The following is a 19,018-nucleotide window of genomic DNA, read 5'->3' on the forward strand; positions in this document are numbered from 1 at the left end:
GGCAGGCACGTCCACGTGTACTGCTGTGCTTTAAAGGTGGAGGCAAATTTGTACTGGCACGCCTTTGCCAATGGAATGGACCAGAATCCATTACTGACATCCAAAACCGTAAAGATTCGGGAATTGAGTCCCTGCTTGAGCATGGTCTCGGGACTTGTTGCTGCTGTGGGGGCTGCTGCGGGGCCGATTTTGTTGAGTTCCCGGTAATCGATGGTCAGTCGCCATGATCCATCGGGCTTTCTCACTGGCCAAATCGGGGCATTATTAGTGGAGGCTACTGATCTAAGTACGCCCTGCTCTAATAAGCTTTCGATTACCTTTGAGATTTCTCCCTCTGCCTCTTGGGGAAATCCATACTGTTTTGGGGGTCTAGGGTCAAGTCCTGTTATCTGTACGGAGCCAGTCATCCGTCCACAGTCGTGCTTGTGGGTCGTGAATGCTGCCCTGTTCTTTTGCAGAACTGCCCTAACCTGCTTGTCCGTACTAAGCGTGGTCGGGTTGAACCAAAATTTGCCTACTGCGCTAATTTTGTTCGCGTACTCTCCTATGTTGAGCGTTGTGGGGGCTCTTGCGGATTTTGCCTTCTTCCAGACACACTGGTTGACTGGATCAAATGAAAGATTGTGGGAATTCATGAAATCAATTCCCAGAATGTGTTCTGCTGTGTGGGGCAGGTCAACTAAAACTACGGGGTGCTTGCTGGTGATGGTAGCGATTTTGAATGGGTACAGGGGCTGTGATGTGTCCCTGCTGTGAGTGGCCTGTAAAGCCGCTGAGGGTGATGGTGGCTGTAGTGGGCCACGTGTCCTTTTGGAACATGGTGGAGGAATTTATTGTGGTGTGGGACCCTCCTGTGTCCCAGAGAAATTCGATGGGCTGTCCCCGAATTTTTGCTGCAACTACCGGTCGTCCGGACCTATCCCAAAGGGTGTCGCAGACCCATCTGGGGGAGCCCGAACACCGTCAGTCCGTTCCGGTCAAGTCCGTCTGATCTGAACGTGCGCTAACGCTATGAATGGGCTCTGTCTTTTTCTTACTCAGAGTGCCCGTCTGCTGGACTCTGTGTGGCGTTTTAGGGGTATTGCACTCTCTTGCGAAGTGTCCCAACTGTCCGCAGTTGTAACACTCGTGTGACCTGGGTGGGGGGCTGTTTTTTCCCTCATTCACCCATGCGGGGTTGTGGTGTGTTGTAACTGCCTGTATATCTGCGACGGCCTACTTTTCCTCGGGACTCTTGACTGCGGGTTTGCTTTGTATAGATTACTCCCAAGCGCGGGACAATCTTTTCACTATCCACTTCTCGTTATGGGCCTCCTCTGAGGGATCATAACTCGAGCAAGCTTTCTGTCCTGTTTCTGTGGCATGGGAGATAAGGGTGCGGGTCCATTTGGCCATGTTGTCTGGGGACAAATGGGCGCGGTCTAAGTCTCCAAAGACTGTTGCAAAGTGGATCCACTGGCGTCCAGCGAACGCTGTGGGGTGCTCGGATTTCTTTTGCCTGCATTTGTTGAGGCCATCTACGGGGTCACCCCGGTTATACCCGATCGCATCCAGGATCGTGGTATGCATTTCTGCAAGTGTGCCTCCTACATTCTGTGGGTCGGGAAGGGCTGCTGCTACTGAAGGATCTAAACTTAAAACTGTGAGCTTTACATGCTCTCGCTCATCCAGACCGTACATGGTCGCCTGATGCTTAACTGTGGCAAAGAAATGGTGGGGGTCTGAGGTGGGGAGGAACGGTGTGATCTTATCGCACGTGTCCCGTAATTGGGTCACTGTTAAGGGGGTGGAGTATAGAAATTCCGCATTGTCTGATGTGGCTGTGCGGCAGGTGGTTACTGGGTTCATTGGAGCCTGAACTATCTGCTCTGTGGGGGGTTGGGGCTCTTTCCTCTTTTGTGGCTTCCCCTGTGCACATGTTCCCTGAACATATCTCTGCGCTGTCTCGTTCAATTCTTCCCAATCAGGGCCGTCTTCCTGATCTAATTTTTCTCCAAAGGTTTCCTGGAAACCTTTCTGAACTGAAAACAGCGATTGCAGCTCTGCAATCTGCTTCCGGCACGTTGCGTGATCTAGCGTGCTTTGTCTTTGTTCTGTGGTGGCAGCATGGAGTGCTCTTAATGTTGCCTCGAGGTCACTACACTGTTTCTGTAATGCCTCTACCTGCTTCTCCGTTTCCTCACGTACCAGGACTGCACGTTGCGTGTCCTGATAGGCCTGTTCATTTTGAGACTGGAAGCTGCTGAAGTGCGCCAGACAAGACTGGTGTGCCCACTTGGCATCCTCCACCTCTCCATCTTTTGCTGCCAACTTCCTTCTCAATTCCAAATTCTCCTTTTCTACCTCGCTTACATCGACCTTACTCTTTCGATGTATGCCCTCAACTTCTTTCCGGAGCGTCCTAAAGACCTCCTCTGTGCCTCGCATTTGTGCCAAGCAGGACACGATTGCTATCGGCTTGCGAGCTTTCCCTAAGCTCTTTTTGTGGATCTCGCTCCGGTTCTCCCACCAAGTATGTCCTATACTCCCGGGGCCTGATTCCTTGTTGTCACAGAATTCATTCCAAAGGTGCCATCCCTTCCCTTTGAGATATTTCCTGATCTCTTCCTCCCAAATGGGACATTGTCCCACTCTACTGCTGCTGGTCGCTGCGACCGCAAATTCCTCTGGGTTCATGAGGCGCTGCATTGCCTGCATTGCCATCCTTCCTATCCGAATGTTGCTCTTCAAATTTGGGACAGGGGTATTAAGGCGGTGCTGTAAATACGGGTACGGCTTTCGCTACTTTCCGATATACAAACTTCCGACAGTTTTGTCGCAACAAAAAATCTATGTCGCAACAAAAAATCTATCAGTTTTACCTTATCGCCCTGTTAGTTACGCATACACACACTTCCAAATTATGAGTATTGATCAGAACTGCTGGAACGCTTGTGGTTTTCTGTTCCCAATTGGATCTCTAATTCAAATTCTTGGGTTCTCCCGGAGTGGTTATGCCACTTCTAGATCGGGTCCCGTCAGGATGTCGCCAAATAATGTTGCTAACTTTCTCCTTGGTTCAATTGGCTCTGTTTTATTACCTCTGCTCTCGAGTCGCCAGGTATCTTCATGATACCACCACCAGGTTCAAGTCCGAGTAATGATCAATAATCAAATACACCGATTAGTAAGATTTAAATCAAAGCACATTTATTATACACAGTAATCGCTACTCATGCACAAATTCTACGTCGAAGCTACTTCTACAACTAACAGGCCTATACTTAACTTTGGACTGGCCCACCAGGTCAGGGGAACAAATGGCCTTTTGTTCGGGTTCTGAGTCTCCAGGATTCGAAGTTGGTACGGATTGGTAGCTAGGAGCGCCTATCTCGTAGCGAGCGTTGAGTTAAGACTTACGGGTTTCGGTGATCACTGCAGTCACTGCACCGGTCACGGTCAATGTTGGTTCGTGTTGCTGGGTGACCCGGGCAGGAAGAAGACCATAGACCATAAGACATAGGAGCGGAAGTAAGGCCATTCGGCCCATCGAGTCCACTCCACCATTCAATCATGGCTGATTTCAACTCCATTTGCCCGCTCTCTCTCCATAGCCCTTAACTCCTCGAGAAATCAAGAATTTATCAACTTCTGTCTTAAAGACACTCAACGTCCCGGCCTCCACCGCCCTCTGTGGCAATGAATTCCACAGACCCACCACTCTCTGGCTGAAGAAATTTCTCCTCATCTCTGTTCTAAAGTGACTCCCTTTTATTCTAAGGCTGTGCCCCCGGGTCCTAGTCTCCCCTGCTAATGGAAACAACTTCCCTACATCCACCCTATCAAAGCCATTCATTATCTTGTAAGTTTCTATTAGATCTCCCTCAACCTCCTAAACTCCAATGAATATAATCCCAGGATCCTCAGATGTTCATCGTATGTTAGGCCTACCATTCCTGGGATCATCCGTGTGAATCTCCGCTGGACCCGCTCCAGTGCCAGTATGTCCTTCCTGAGGAGTGAGGCCCAAAATTGCTCACAGTATTCAAAATGGGGCCTAACTAATGCTTTATAAAGCTTCAGAAGTACATCCCTGCTTTTATATTCCAAGCCTCTTGAGATGAATGACAACATTGCATTTGCTTTCTTAATTACGGACTCAACCTGCAAGTTTACCTTTAGAGAATCCTGGACTAGGACTCCCAAGTCCCCTTGCACTTCAGCATTATGAATTTTGTCACCGTTTAGAAAATAGTCCATGCCTCTATTCTTTTTTCCAAAGTGCAAGACCTCGCACTTGCACACGTTGAATTTCATCAGCCATTTCTTGGACCACTCTCCTAAACTGTCTAAATCTTTCTGCAGCCTCCCCACCTCCTCCATACCACCTGCCCCTCCACCTATCTTTGTATCATCGGCAAACTTAGCCAGAATGCCCCCAGTCCCGTCATCTAGATCGTTAATATATAAAGAGAACAGCTGTGGCCCCAACACTGAACCCTGCGGGACACCACTCGTCACCGGTTGCCATTCCGAAAAAGAACCTTTTATCCCAACTCTCTGCCTTCTGCCTGACAGCCAATTGTCAATCCATGTTAGTACCTTGCCTCGAATACCATGGGCCCTTATTTTACTCAGCAGTCTCCCGTGAGGCACCTTATCAAAGGCCTTTTGGAAGTCAAGATAGATAACATCCATTGGCTCTCCTTGGTCTAACCTATTTGTTATCTCTTCAAAGAACTCTAACAGGTTTGTCAGGCACGACCTCCCCTTACTAAATCAATGCTGACTTGTCCTAATCTGACCCTGCACTTCCAAGAATTTCGAAATCTCATCCTTAACAATGGATTCTAGAATCTTGCCACCAACCGAGGTTAGGCTAATTGGCCTATAATTTTCCATCTTTTTCCTTGTTCCCTTCTTGAACAGGGGGGTTACAACAGCGATTTTCCAATCCTCTGGGACGTTCCCTGACTCCAGTGACTTTTGAAAGATCATAACTAACGCCTCCACTATTTCTTCAGCTCTCGCCTTTAGAACTCTAGAATGTAGTCCATCTGGGCCCGGAGATTTATCAATTTTTAGACCTCTTAGTTTCTCTAGCACTTTCTCCTTTGTGATGGCTACCATATTCAACTCTGCCCCCTGACTCTCCGGAATTGTTGGGATATTACTCATGTCTTCTCCTGTGAAGACTGACGCAAAGTACTTATTCAGTTCCTCAGCTATTTCCTTGTCTCCCATCACAAAATTACCAGCGTCATTGTGGAGCGGCACAATGTCAACTTTTGCCTCTCGTTTGTTTTTAATGTATTTAAGGAAACTTTTACTATCATTCCTAATGTTACTGGCTAGCCTACCTTCAAATTTGATCCTCTCGTTCCTTATTTCTCTCTTTGTTATCCTCTGTTTGTTTTTGTAGTCTTCCCAATCTTCTGACTTCCCACTACTCTTTGCCACATTATAGGCTTTCTCTTTTGCTTTGATGCATTCCTAACTTCCTTTGTCAGCCATGGCTGCCTAATCCCCCCTCTGATAACCTTTCTTTTCTTTGGGATGAACCTCTGTACTGTGTCCTCAATTACTCCCAGAAACTCCTGCCATTGCTGTTCTACTGTCTTTCCCACTAGGCTCTGCTCCCAGTCGATTTTCGTCAGTTTCTCCCTCATGCCCCTGTAGTTACCTTTATTTAACTGTAACACCTTTACATCTGATTCTACCTTCTTTCTTTCAAATTGGAGATTGAATTCTACCATATTATGATCACTGCCTCCTAAGTGCTCCCTTACTTTAAGATCTTTAATCAAGTCTGGCTCATTACATAACTGTAAGTCCAGAATGGCCTGTTCCCTCGTGGACTCCATCACAAGCTGTTCCAAAAAGCCCTCCTGTAAACATTCAATGAATTCCCTTTCCTTGGGTCCACTGGCAGCATTATTTACCCAGTCCACCTGCATATTGAAGTCCCCCATGATCACTGTGACCTTGCCTTTCTGACATGCACTTTCTATTTTGTGGTGCATTTTGTGCCCCCGGTCCTGACCACTGTTAGGAGGCCTGTACATAACTCCCATTATGGTTTTTTTGCCTTTGTGGTTCCTCAACTCTACCCACACAGACGCCACATCATCTGACCCTATGTCGTTTAGTGCTATTGATTTAATTTCATTCCTAATTAACAAGGCAACCCCGCCCCCTCTGCCCACCTCTGTCTTTTCGATAGGTTGTGAATCCCTGGATGTTTAAATGCCAGTCCTGAACCCCCTGCAACCATGTCTCTGTGATGCCTACCACATCATACCTGCGATTTGAAAAGAGAGCGATTTGAACTTGGGGCTCAACTCTTATAGTCCCCAGGGGCTTCCCGCCTTTCGGGGCGGACCCTGTACCTGGTCCCAAGTGATTGGACTTTGTCCCAATCGCTTGGTTCGATTTCCTCCAATACTGAAGCGGTTCCCTGATCGATGGGCGGTCTTGAGGTGCTCGTTCACCTCCTTTGTGTTGGCTCCTGCTGGCGCCGAGGAGTCTGGCTTTGCTTTGTGTGTCCAAAATGTTACTTATTGTTCCCGGGGATTGCTCATCAGTATGCAGATGGCTGCTACTTTGTTATGCTGATGGCCGCTGGTATCGATGTTGTCTGGCCTTTGCAGAGGTAAATACACAGCAAACCTGCAGCTGCTGGTTTTTGTCTTGTTGGCTGACTTTCCCATCAGCCTTTGCCGTTCGCCATTTTGAATCGGAAGTTGGCCAATTTAGGTGGCTACATGGGCACATGGAGGGCAACACTAGTTCCCACTATAAATATAAGAACTCAGGGAATCTTGGGTACACTAGTCAGTAGAGTGTAAGCAGAGAGAGATAGATCACAGCAAAGTTAAGATGAGATAGAAGCAGCATGTATAGTTTACATTAGTTATTACTTAGCTATAGATTACTTGATCACTAGTTATAATCCTGTGGAGTGTGCAAACTCAATATTAATCAATTGTTATTTAATAAATCAGTTTTGCTTTAAATTAGAGATTGGTGGTTTCTTTATAATTCCACTATCAGCCCATTCTGGATTACGAAACAGAGTAACGATATATTACCAAAGAGTAATATAACATGGCCAGGTTCAGATTTATCCTAGATCTAAGCTGAACAGGCCAGGGCTCCTTCTACTAAAAAAAAAAGAGAAGACTTGACCAGTCACCATGACAGAACTCTTTTGAGTTATGAAGTAGCTTGATACGGTGGAAGAAGAGATGTTTCCACTTTTGGGAGAGTCCCACAACTTGTGGCAATAAATTAAAGATCGTCACTCGTAAATCCAGTTGGGAATTCAGGAGAAACGTCTTCACTCAGAGAGTGGTCCAAATGTGAAATTTGCTCCCACATGTTGTGGCTGAGGTCAATGGGATATAAACACTTAAAGGAATAGGAAATGTTGGATGAAGACTGCGACGATGTTCACCTGCGGTACAAACACCTGGATAGACTTGTTGGGCTGAAGGGCCTGCACAACACAGTAAACTGAATGTAATTCTAAGTTCCCGCTACCTTCTAAGTTGACATGGACATTAAAACAAATCAATAATGTCTCTATCCACCACACGACCCAGCATCTTTTTCAAGTTGCTCCCCAACCCCAGGTCAATTACTTAGGCCGCGATCTAATGGAAAAGTTTTGAAGTGTCATTTGTGGTGGGTTTTGCTGGGTATTTCTCTGCGGCGGGTTCCCCACCACTATCTAACCACACTGTGGCGGCGATTTAGTGGCCGCGTTGCACTTAAGCAAGAGTGTGACGAGGCCGTTAAATCGCAGGAGAGCCCAAAATCGGGAACTGCGGCAGATGCCGATCTGTTTGCGATCTTTCTTTATTTTATATCAATTTAGAGCACCCAGGGGCAGCACGGTCGCACAGTGGCTAGCACTGCTGCCTCACGGTGCCGAGGTCCCAGGTTCGATCCCGGCCCTGGGTCACTGTCCGTGTGGAGTTTGCACATTCTCCCCGTGTTTGCGTGGGCTTCTCCCCCACAACCCAAAGATGTGCTGGCCAGGTGGATTGGCCGCGCTAAATTGCGCCTTAATTGGAAAAAATGAATTGAATGCTCTAAATTAATTTTTTTTATTTTTTAAAAGTACCTCAAGGTGTTCTCATGGGGGGGTGGGGTGGGGGGGGGGGGACCACTAGAATGGACAGTGGGAGGAATGGGTCAGTCTGTATGGCATTAACAACTCGTGTGACAGCTCATCTGGGTGGGGCCTGGCGAACCCTCGCCAGCTGAGACCTCGCTGGGCAGGCCGGGAGGTTTAAAACCTTAAGCGAGCGTGGCTTGGCCACTCTGTACCCCATACTCAGGCTGCTATATTATGGAAAAGGAAAAATCTTTTTCAATCCCCTGCAATTTTCTTAGGACCAGCCATTTATGTACGTTTTTGTTGACCTTCAGGATGTGGGCAATTTTTGTCAATTTCCAATTGTCACGATGAGGAAGTGGGGCACATTTTCACACCCTCAATAGAGGTTTGATATAGTTGAGTGGGATTGCTAGCCTAGCAGGACAGGTAACATCAACCATGTTTGGTGCGAGATTGTTGTCCTATACAGGTCAGCCTGGGTAAGAATAGCCGGAGTCGGCCCTGGAGGGACACTAGCGAATCATTTGAATTCTTGCAACAAAACCCTCCATTTAATGTTCAGTTGTGCAGGTGGCACTTTTATTTCGGCGTTTAAAAAACCAAAACAATTTAAACCCAGAAACTGCCAAGATATTTCGGAGAACAGTCAATATACCTGGGTTTCAAGCTAATAGCATAATCTCTGCTCACCACTAATGTGCAATCCAATGTTCAATGACTGAGTTCAAGTTGATCTACTTCAATTCCACCTTTGTTACCTTTTTGTTTGAAGGCCCATGTTGTCACCCCTCGGTCCTCTTTCAGTTGCCTCTAACTGGATTCTAAACTGATCTCCATTTACTTTTCTGCATTCCAGATGAGATCCGTAGTGGTCCTTATCGCCAGCTGTACCACCCCGAGCAGCTCATCACCGGGAAGGAAGACGCCGCCAACAACTACGCTCGTGGGCACTACACCATCGGCAAGGAGCTGATCGACTCTGTTTTGGACAGAATCCGTAAACTCGTAAGTGAGCACTTCCCACGTCACCGGCAAATAGGTCAATAATCAGTAATTGCAGCTCCTTGCCATGACAGATTGTACTGCTATTTGTGATCTCTTTCACAGGCTGACCAGTGCTTGGGACTGCAGGGTTTCCTCGTGTTCCACAGCTTTGGTGGAGGCACCGGCTCCGGTTTCACCTCCCTCCTGATGGAACGTCTCTCCGTCGACTTTGGCAAGAAGTCCAAGCTCGAGTTTTCCATCTACCCGGCTCCCCAGATCTCCACAGCTGTCGTGGAACCCTACAACTCCATCCTGACCACCCACACCACACTGGAACACTCGGACTGCGCCTTCATGGTCGACAATGAAGCCATCTACGATATCTGCCGCAGAAACCTGGACATTGAGCGCCCAACATACACCAATTTGAACAGGCTCATTAGTCAGATTGTGTCCTCCATTACGGCCTCCCTTCGTTTTGATGGTGCTTTGAATGTTGATCTGACAGAGTTCCAGACCAATTTAGTTCCATATCCACGTATCCACTTCCCTCTGGCTACCTATGCCCCTGTGATCTCAGCTGAGAAAGCTTACCATGAGCAACTATCAGTGGCTGAAATCACCAATGCCTGCTTTGAGCCGACAAACCAGATGGTCAAGTGTGACCCTCGCCACGGTAAGTACATGGCCTGCTGTCTGCTCTACCGTGGTGATGTGGTGCCAAAGGATGTCAATGTTGCCATTGCTGCCATCAAGACCAAACGCAGCATCCAGTTTGTGGACTGGTGCCCAACTGGCTTCAAAGTGGGCATCAACTACCAGCCTCCCACTGCCGTACCCGGAGGTGACCTGGCCAAGGTGAAACGTGCCGTGTGTATGCTGAGCAACACCACGGCCATCGCTGAAGCCTGGGCTCGCCTCGATCACAAGTTTGACCTGATGTACGCCAAGCGCGCCTTTGTGCATTGGTATGTGGGAGAGGGGATGGAGGAAGGGGAGTTCTCGGAGGCCCGTGAAGACATGGCAGCTTTGGAGAAAGATTACGAAGAGGTTGGCATTGATTCCTGTGACGGTGAAGAGGAGGGGGAGGAGGAGTATTAAATTACACTTCATCTTTAACCAGTGATGTACAATCTTTTTAGAATAAGGCTCAGTTTTATAACTTTGTAAAAGCTAATAATATGGTACACCATTCTGGACTGATGTAATTATTGACTTCTGAAATGCTACTAAGTAAAACCTTATTTTGAGCCAATATTTGTTGCAAATTTTCATTGCCTCGATTTGAATTATTGCAGTCTTACCGATCTGAAGCAAATTGGGAGCGGAGTGACTAAACTGTGAGATTCCTGTTGAGTAAAGTTGAAACTTCCTGTTGCGGAAGTTCACTCTGCATTTAGCCAGTGCTGGCTCAGATCTGAAAGGACTTGATTCAATTTGCCAACTATTACTGGGTAGCACCCTTGCCTCGGAGACCGAGGTTTGTGGGATTTAAGCCTCGCTCCATAGCTTGAGCGCGTAATCTCTTCTTGCACTCCCAGTGCAGTGCAGGTGCACTGCAGCTGCTGCCTCTCGTAGGAGATACTAAAGTGAGGCCCTGCCTGCACAGTCAGGTGGTTGCGTAAGATCACGTGGCATTTTACAAGGAGAGCAGGTGAATTTTCATGGTACCTTTTGAATATTTATCCATCAACCAATACCACCATAAACACGTTGGGCAGAATTTCCCCAAAACACAGCAGTGTCAGGTTCAGGTATAAAAACAGACGTGGTAAAAACCAGATGTTCCCACACTTGGCCATTTTTTTTGAAGGGGGGCGGGCGTGTTTTGCGCCGTAATTGCGAGGAGTGGAGCCCAAACATTCTGGCAAGCCCGACTTCAGGCACCTTGAACTCAGTGATACCCCGCCCTACGGACATCAGGACCCACCTGCCTCCCCCTGAACATAGATCACCAGCCTGATCTCGTCTCCCTCCCCGAACACAGATTGCCAGCACTGATGACCTCCCGAAAGGTTGCCCTATATGTCCTGCCCCAACACCACCAACCTGGTAACGCCAGTGCCAAAGGGCTTGTCATGGTCCCAAACACCTGGGTACTATTATGGCCTCCGGGCTCCCCGGCGTGGTCATCACGCCCGCTCTCCGTTGCGGGCGCCAATAGTGATTCCTGCCGGTGTCACGTTCCCGCAAGATTTGGCGTCAAGTCGATTTTGAACATTAAAATCCGTTAAAATGAATGGTAATCAGGGGCGAAATTCTCCGGTATCGGCGCGATGTCTGCCGACTGGCGCCCAAAACGGCGCAAATCAGTATGGCATTGCGCCGCCCCAAAGGTGCGGAATGCTCCGCATCTTTGGGGGCCGAGCCCCAACCTTAAGGGGCTAGGTCGGCGCCGGACTAATTTCCGCCCCGCCAGCTGGCGGAAAAGGCCTTTGGTGCCCCGCCAGCTGGCGCGGAAATGACACCTCCGGGCGGCGCATGCGCGGGAGCATTAGCGGCCGCTGACGGCATCCCTGCACATGCGCAGTGGAGGGAGTCTCTTCCACCTCCGCCATGGTGGAGACCGTGGCGAAGGCGGAAGGAAAAGAGTGCCCCCACGGCACAGGCCCGCCCGCGGATCGGTGGGCCCCGATCGCAGGCCAGGCCACCGTGGGGGCACCCCCCAGGGCCAGATCGCCCGCGCCGCCTTGTCCATCCGGTAAGGTAGGTGGTTTAATCTACGCCTGCAGGACAGGCATTTTAGCTGTGGGACTTCGGCCCATCTGGTCCGGAGAATCGCGGGGGGGGGGGGGGGGGGGGGGGGCGCCAACCGGCGCAGCGCGATTCCCACCCCCGCCGAATCTCCGGTGCTGGAGAATTCGGCAACCGACGGGGGCGGGATTCACGCCAGCCCCCGGCGATTCTCCGACCCGGCGGGGGGGTCGGAGAATCTCGCCCCAGGTTCATGCCCTCACTGGGCAAACTTTGTTGCCCGTTTCAAGCCTCTCCCTGGAATTTTCCCGACCTAGCGGGATTTGGGCCGGGCGCAACACGGTCGGGAAATCACCCCCATTTGTCCGATAGCTACCTCACCACCTCCTCTCTCAACTCTTGCACTGTTGCTCAATTATCAGACTGCGAGGGCAGCATGGTGGCACAGTGGTTAGCACTGCTGCCTCACAGCGCCGAGGTCCCAGGTTCGATGCTGGCTCTGGGTCACTGTCCATGAGGAGTTTGCACATTCTCCCCGTGTTTGTGTGGGTTTCGCTCCCACAACCCAAAGATGTGCAGGGTAGGTGGATTGGCCACGCTAAATTGCCCCTTAATTGGAAAAAATGAATTGGGCACTCTAAATTTATTGAGAAAAATTATCAGACTGCTTACCCGACTTCCATTGCTGGGTGAACAGCTACTTCCTCTAATTAAATATTGGAAAGACTGAAGCCAATGTTTTTTAATAATAATCTTTATTGTCACAAGTAGGCTTACATTAATACTGCAATGAAGCTATTGTCAAAAGCTCCTAGTCACCACACTCCGCCACCTGTTCGGGTACAGAGGGAGAATTCAGAATGTCCAATTCACCTAACAAGCACATCTTTCGGGACTTGTGGGAGGAAACCGGAGCACCCGGAGGAAACCGGAGCAGACACGGGGAGAACGTGCGGACTCCGCAGACAGTGACCCAAGCCGGGAATCGAACCCGGGTCCCTGGCGCTGTGAAGCAATAGTATTAACCACTGTGCTACCGTGCTGCCCTTTGAATCCTGGCTCTAAACACTGTTCCCTCGTCATTGACAGCATCCCTCTCCTGGGAACAATGAGATTAAACCTGTTAACAATGGTGTCAAGGTTTTGGGCCTCATATTTATAGCATCACTAAGACCACCTATTTCCACCTCCTGACTATCACCTGCCATCACCCATCTTCGCTAATCTGCTGAAACTCTTATCCATGCTGCTGTTACCACAAGACCCGATTATTCCAAATAACACCTGGTTGGTCTCCCACATTCTATTCTCCGTAACCTTGAGGTCATCCGAATCTCTGCTGCCCGTGTCTTAACTTGCACCAATTCCTCCATCAGCCCTGTGCTCATTGGCCCACATTAGCTCCTGGTCAACCAATGTATTCATTTTAAAATTCCCATCCATGTTTTCAGAGGCCATCGATGCGCCTGCCCATCCCTGTCGCTGCAATGTCTCTCAGCCCCTAACCCTCTGGGAATTTACGCCACTCTAATTTCGGCCGCTTGAGCTTTCCTGATTTAATGGCTCCGTCATTTGTGGCTGTGCCTTCCTTCGCCGAGACTCTAAGCAATGTCCCAAAACCTTCTCCACCTTGTTTTCCTCCTTTAAGACACTCCTCGAAAATCTTCATCTTTGACCAGCTTTTGGTCATCTTGCTCAATATGTGACTCGGTGTCATACTTGGTTTTATAATGGGCTGCAAAGTGCCTCAGGCTGTTTAATTACAGTCAAGGCACGATAACAGTTTTGTGATGTAATTTCTATTTGTGGGACCTTTCCATGTACAAATTGGTTGTCAGGTGTCCCTGCTTTGCATAAACTACATTTCAAAAATACTTTCTTGGCTGCAAATCACATTGGCATGCCTTGAAGTTATGAAGGTGTGTGTGTGTTTGCGCGTGTATATTTTAAAAATACACGTCATATTTATAAATGAACAGTGGAAGTGTGTCGAAAGAAAACAGGATGCGCCCGTTGAAAGCGATGTCGCTGTTTATATTTACTGTCTTCCCTCAGTCCAGTTCATTTGGTGGCATTGAGGCAGATGATTGTAGGTTTGGGATAAGAGCACATAATTCAGATGGAGGGAATGCTGCATTGTCTGCCGGACGGTTTTTTGTTCACCTGGTTCCGTTGTCTGTTTCAAAACTCCTGTGCCACTATTCCATTAAGAGTAAAAGACCTCTTTGTTTCCTGGACAAGTGTCCCACCCATTGCAAAAAGATGAGGTGTTGATCTGAAATCCTGTGAGTCCTTTTGTCTTTCAAAGCTTTCGTGGGGAGATAGTAGAGTTGGAATTCTCAAAAGGATGAGATCTAATGAGCTAGAGGGACGAAAACCCATTGCTTCTCAATATCGACTGAACTAGCAAGGCCACTGAGTGATTCACCATTAATTAATCTTTATCATCATCACAAGTTGGCTGACATTAACACTGCAATGAAGTTACTGTGAAAAGCCCCTAGTCGCCACATTCCAGCACCTGTTCGGGTACACAGAGGGAGAATTCAAAATGTCCAATTCACCTAACAGCACATCTTTCGGGGCTTGTGGGAGGAAACCAGAGCACCCGGAGGAAATCCACGCAGGTATCCGCACAGACAGTGACCCAAGCCGTGAATTGAACTCGGGTCCCTGGCGCTGTGAAGCAACAGTGTTAACCACTCTGCTACCGTGCATTCATCGAGGAGACGGCGGTGGCATCGTTACCGGACTAGCAATCCAATCTGGTGAAATTTCAATTCAATAAAAATCTGGAATTAAAAGTCCAATGATCCTTTAAAAAAAAAAAATTAGAGTAACCAATTCAATTTTTACAATTAAGGGGCAATTTAGCGAGGCCAATCCACCTAACCTACCATAGGGCTGGTTTAGCTCAGTGGGCTAGACAGCTGGTTTGTGATGCAGAACAAGGCCAGCAGCGCGGGGTCAATTCCCGTACCAGCTGAGAATTCTGAATTCTCTGTGTACCCGAACAGGCGCCGGAATGTGGCGACTAGGGGCTTTTCACAGTAACTTCATTGCAGTGTTAATGGAAGCCTACTTGTGACAATAAAAAGATTATAGATACATAGAAGACAGGAGCAAGAGGGCCATTCGGCCCTTCGAACCTGCTCCGCCATTCATCACGATCATGGCTGATCATCCAACTCAATAGCCTAATCCTGCTTTCTCCCCATAGCCTTTGATCCCATTCTCCCCAAGTGCTATATCCAGCCACCTCTTGAATATATTCAATGTTTGTTGTAATTAATTCCACAGACTCACCACTCTTTGGGTGAAGAAATGTCTCCTTATCTCTGTCCGAAATGGTTTACCCTGAATCCTCAGGCTGTGACCCCTGGTTCTGGACACACCCATCATTGGTAACATCTTCCCTGCATCTACCCGGTCTAGTCCTGTTAGAATTTTATAAGTCTCTATGAGATCCCCCCTCATTCTTCTGAACTCCAGCGCGAACAATTCTAACCTCGTCAATCTCTCCTCGTATGACAGTCCCGCCATCCCTGGAATCAGTCTGGTAAACTTTCGCTGCACTCCCTCGAGAGCAAGGACATCCTTCCTCAGAGAAGGAGACCAAAACTGCACAAAATATATTCTAGGTGTGGCCTTTGGGCTGTGGGGGCGAAAACCACGTAAACACGGGGAGAATGTGCAAACTCCACACGGACAGTGACCCAGAGCCGGGATCGAACCTGGGACCTCGGCGCCGTGAGGCAGCAGTGCTAGCCACTGCGCCACCTGCTGCCCCATAAAAGACCATGAAATCATTGTCGATTGTCGGAAAAGCCCATCTGGTTCACTAATGCCCCTTTAGGGAAGGAACTCTGCCGACCTTACCCGGTCTGGCCTACATGTGACTCCAGACCCACGGCAATGTGGGTGACTTTTTAATCGTATTCCGTTTCTCAGATTTACAAAGCCAATGTGCAGCGTGGACAGGGCAAGCCATCTTCTTGCTTGCTCCAAAAACCAATTCAAATTTAATCCAATTCCCGTTCCCCACAAAAGAGACAATCCAGATCCAAGCTGACAAGAACAGGCGTTACATTTGATGCTAACCTTGATCTTGGTTGACTTTTAACTGCACTCACTTCAAGGGCCATTAGCGATGGGCAACCAATGCCCACATCCCATAAATGAATTTAGAAAAACAATACCGTAGGTTCAGTGGAATTTAATGGAGCCCGCTTGAGTGGAAAAGATGGCAGGTGGGACTGAAGAATCGTGTGGGAGGCTGTGTCCCCGACTCCCCAAGGTGGGAAAAATGTCCTGGGTGCGGGGCCCGACCTGGGAAACTCGACCGCTGGCAGTGGGAAGGCAGCAGGGTAAACCATTTCGGACAGAGATGAGGAGACATTTCTTCACACAAAGAGTGGTGAGCCTGTGGAATTCATTACCACAGGAAGTAGTTGATGCTAAAACTTTGAATATATCCTAGAGGCGGCTAGATATAGCACTTGGGGAGAATGGGATCAAAGGCTATGGGGAGAAAGCAGGATTAGGCTATTGAGTTGGATGATCAGCCATGATCGTGATGAATGGCGGAGCAGGCTCGAAGGGCCAAAAGGCCTCCTGCTCCTATCTTTGTATCTATGTAACTAGGCTGATTAATGAGCCACTTAAAAACTAATTATCCCCCAGCCTCCTGAGAGCTACTCAGCCCGCCTCTTTGGGATCTTCTACATCTGCTCTTTGGGCCTCAGTTTGATATCTCATTTAAAGACAGTGGGCGGGATTCTCCGTTCCCTGACGCCGAAATGCGATTGGCCGGAGAATAGGTTCCGACGCTAAAATCACAGTGGGTGCCAATTTGACGTCAAATCGCAATTCCCCGTCACCTCGACAGCAGCGTCAATGCGTTCTGGAATGCAGGTACAGTAAACACCGTTTGCACGGGTCCAACCCGATATTCTTCGGGGCCTCTGCCATTCTCTGTCTCCGATGGGCCGGGTTCCGAACAGCGTGGCTCATTTGTGCTTTTAAAAATCGTGGAGCCAGAGTAGTGGCTGCTGAGGGAGAGAGGGGATACGGAAAGTGTCCGACATCGCCATAGCTTGCTGACATTTGTGCCCCTGGCCGGGAGGCTTCTACTCGGGCTGGGTGGGGGGGGGTGGGGGGAGTAGCCAGGAGGTGGGCGCAGCCTGCAAGGCAGCCATGCAGCAGCGCACACTGCAAACAGCCCACTTTGAACCTGGTGTCATGGGTCATCTAGGTGTCGTCGTCCCCCCCAGGCCACCCCCCCCGGGTGCCCCCTGGCCCCAGCCGACCCATCAGCTGTATGGGCGCTCTCCAGCACAACCAGTGCCACCTTGTTGGCTGGGGTGAGTGTATGTGAGGAGTGTCATGTGTATGCAGCTTGTCGGCCTCCAGAGTGTCGATTACGGACCTGGCGAATCCCGCACCGTTTTTCATTGGAATCGATTGTGTTTCACGTGGCACCGGTGCCAGCCCCTCCGCAGTCGCTGAATCGATCCAGGTTCGGTGCCAGTTTTGCTGTCATGCAAGTCCACAAATCCTGCGTCGGTGTCAACAGTTTAGCCCCAGAAACAGAGAATCCCTCTCCAGCATCTCTGACAGGGTAGCACGCCTTCCATACCGCCACTGATGTTTGTCAATGTTTGTGCGGCAGGATATTGAATCGTTACAACAGGAAGATGTTCCGCTTGATGGTTTCTCAAATGCTCAAACATGGAGCTAAGGTCATGGTTTAGTGGGCATCAGCAATCACTCCGTCCCTCCTGTGTGCTTTGGAGACTCAGATGAGCTACTGCAGACATCTCAAAGCACTGGGAAGGTACCACCAACGGTACCTTTGCAAGATCCTCCAAATTCGATGGCAAGAAACGTAGTGCAGCAGCAGCATTCTCTCCTAAGCCAACCTGTCCAGCATAGAGGTGCTAATCACTCAAACCAGCTCCGCCGGACAGGTCATGTCATTCGTATGCCTGACACCAGACCCCACCCCAAGCAATTGACTCTACTGGAAACTCAAGTCAGGGTAGGAGATTCCCAGGAGGACAGTGGAAGCTCTTTAGGGATGTGCTCAAAGCATACAGAGGTTACGCCTCCCCGCTGGCTTGGGGGAAACCCTGGCTTTTGACCAACCAAAATAGAGGGGGGGGGGGGGGGGGGATTAAAATATTAACTTCTCAGTAAAATATCTCCACTATTTCTATGAAGTATTTGCTTTTTTTACAAATATTAGAAGCTGCACATTTTGAGGGCAAGATTGGGAGTAAATTCATCGATAACGCAGCAATTATTTACTCGGCCACGGCTGGTACTTCAACCGTGAAATTATCACAGATATAACTCCCTCTGCTCTGCTGGTTTTATGTTTTCAGCTCCTTCACCGCCACTTTTGAAACAAAGAAACTTAGCACTAGTCATAAACCTACTCAACTGCAGTAACATTTTTTAAAAACTCATTCATGAGATGTGGGCATCGCTGATTGCCCATCCTCGATTGCCCTTGAGATGGCAAATACAACGGAGTAGTTTGCTAGGCCATTGCAGTTACAAGTGAATTACATGACTGTGAATCTGGAGACTCTTATGGCCAAACCAGGTGGATAAGGTAGCTTTCCATTCATAAAGGACATGAGTAAACCAGATGGCAATCCAGTTTCATACTCACAATTACTGATGCTGGCTTTTCAGACCAGGTTTACTTAATTAAATTTCCCAGTTGCTATGGTGGAATTTGACCTCCTTGTCTAAAGATTGTCGTCCAGGAAAAATACAAAAATGCTGAAAAAACTCAGCAGGTCTGGCAACGTCTGTGGAGAGAAAGAGAGTTAATGCTTTGCTTCCAATACAACTCATTCAGAAAAGTTGGTCCAGGCCTCTGGCTTACACCGGAGGTGAGGTGAGAGTGACTGCCCTTGATATCAAGGCAGCATTTGATCGAGTATGTCATCAAGGAGCCCCAACTAAACTGGAGTCAATGGAAATCGGGGGGGGGGGGGGAAACTCTCCGCTGATTGGAGTTGAGCCTTACACAAAGGAAGATGGTTGTGGTGGTTAGAGGGCTATCATCTCACTTCATAGAATCCCCACAGTGCAGAAGGAGGCAATTCAGTCCATTGAGTCCGCACTGACCTTCTGAAAGGGCACCCCACCCAGGCCCACACCCCCGCAACCTAACATACATATCTTTGGACACTAGGGCAATTTAGCATGGCCAATCCACCT

The 19,018-nt window shown here is 48.8% G+C and overlaps 1 protein-coding gene across 1 annotated transcript in view; it reads left to right on the forward strand.

Moving 5' to 3' along the window:
• The window catches only part of LOC140386694 (tubulin alpha-4A chain), a 54,509-nt gene extending 44,166 nt beyond the window's left edge, over nucleotides 1-10,343 (forward strand). Inside the window, exons 3-4 of the mRNA XM_072469259.1 lie at nucleotides 8,961-9,109; nucleotides 9,212-10,343. Coding sequence (XP_072325360.1) covers nucleotides 8,961-9,109; nucleotides 9,212-10,189 — 1,127 coding nt within the window. The 3' untranslated portion in view covers nucleotides 10,190-10,343. The remainder of the gene's footprint in view (nucleotides 1-8,960; nucleotides 9,110-9,211) is intronic.
• Nucleotides 10,344-19,018: the final 8,675 nt, after the last annotated feature.

Source organism: Scyliorhinus torazame, chromosome 2 (genome assembly GCF_047496885.1).
Source record: "Scyliorhinus torazame isolate Kashiwa2021f chromosome 2, sScyTor2.1, whole genome shotgun sequence".
In the NCBI taxonomy this organism is placed as follows: Eukaryota; Metazoa; Chordata; class Chondrichthyes; order Carcharhiniformes; family Scyliorhinidae; genus Scyliorhinus; species Scyliorhinus torazame.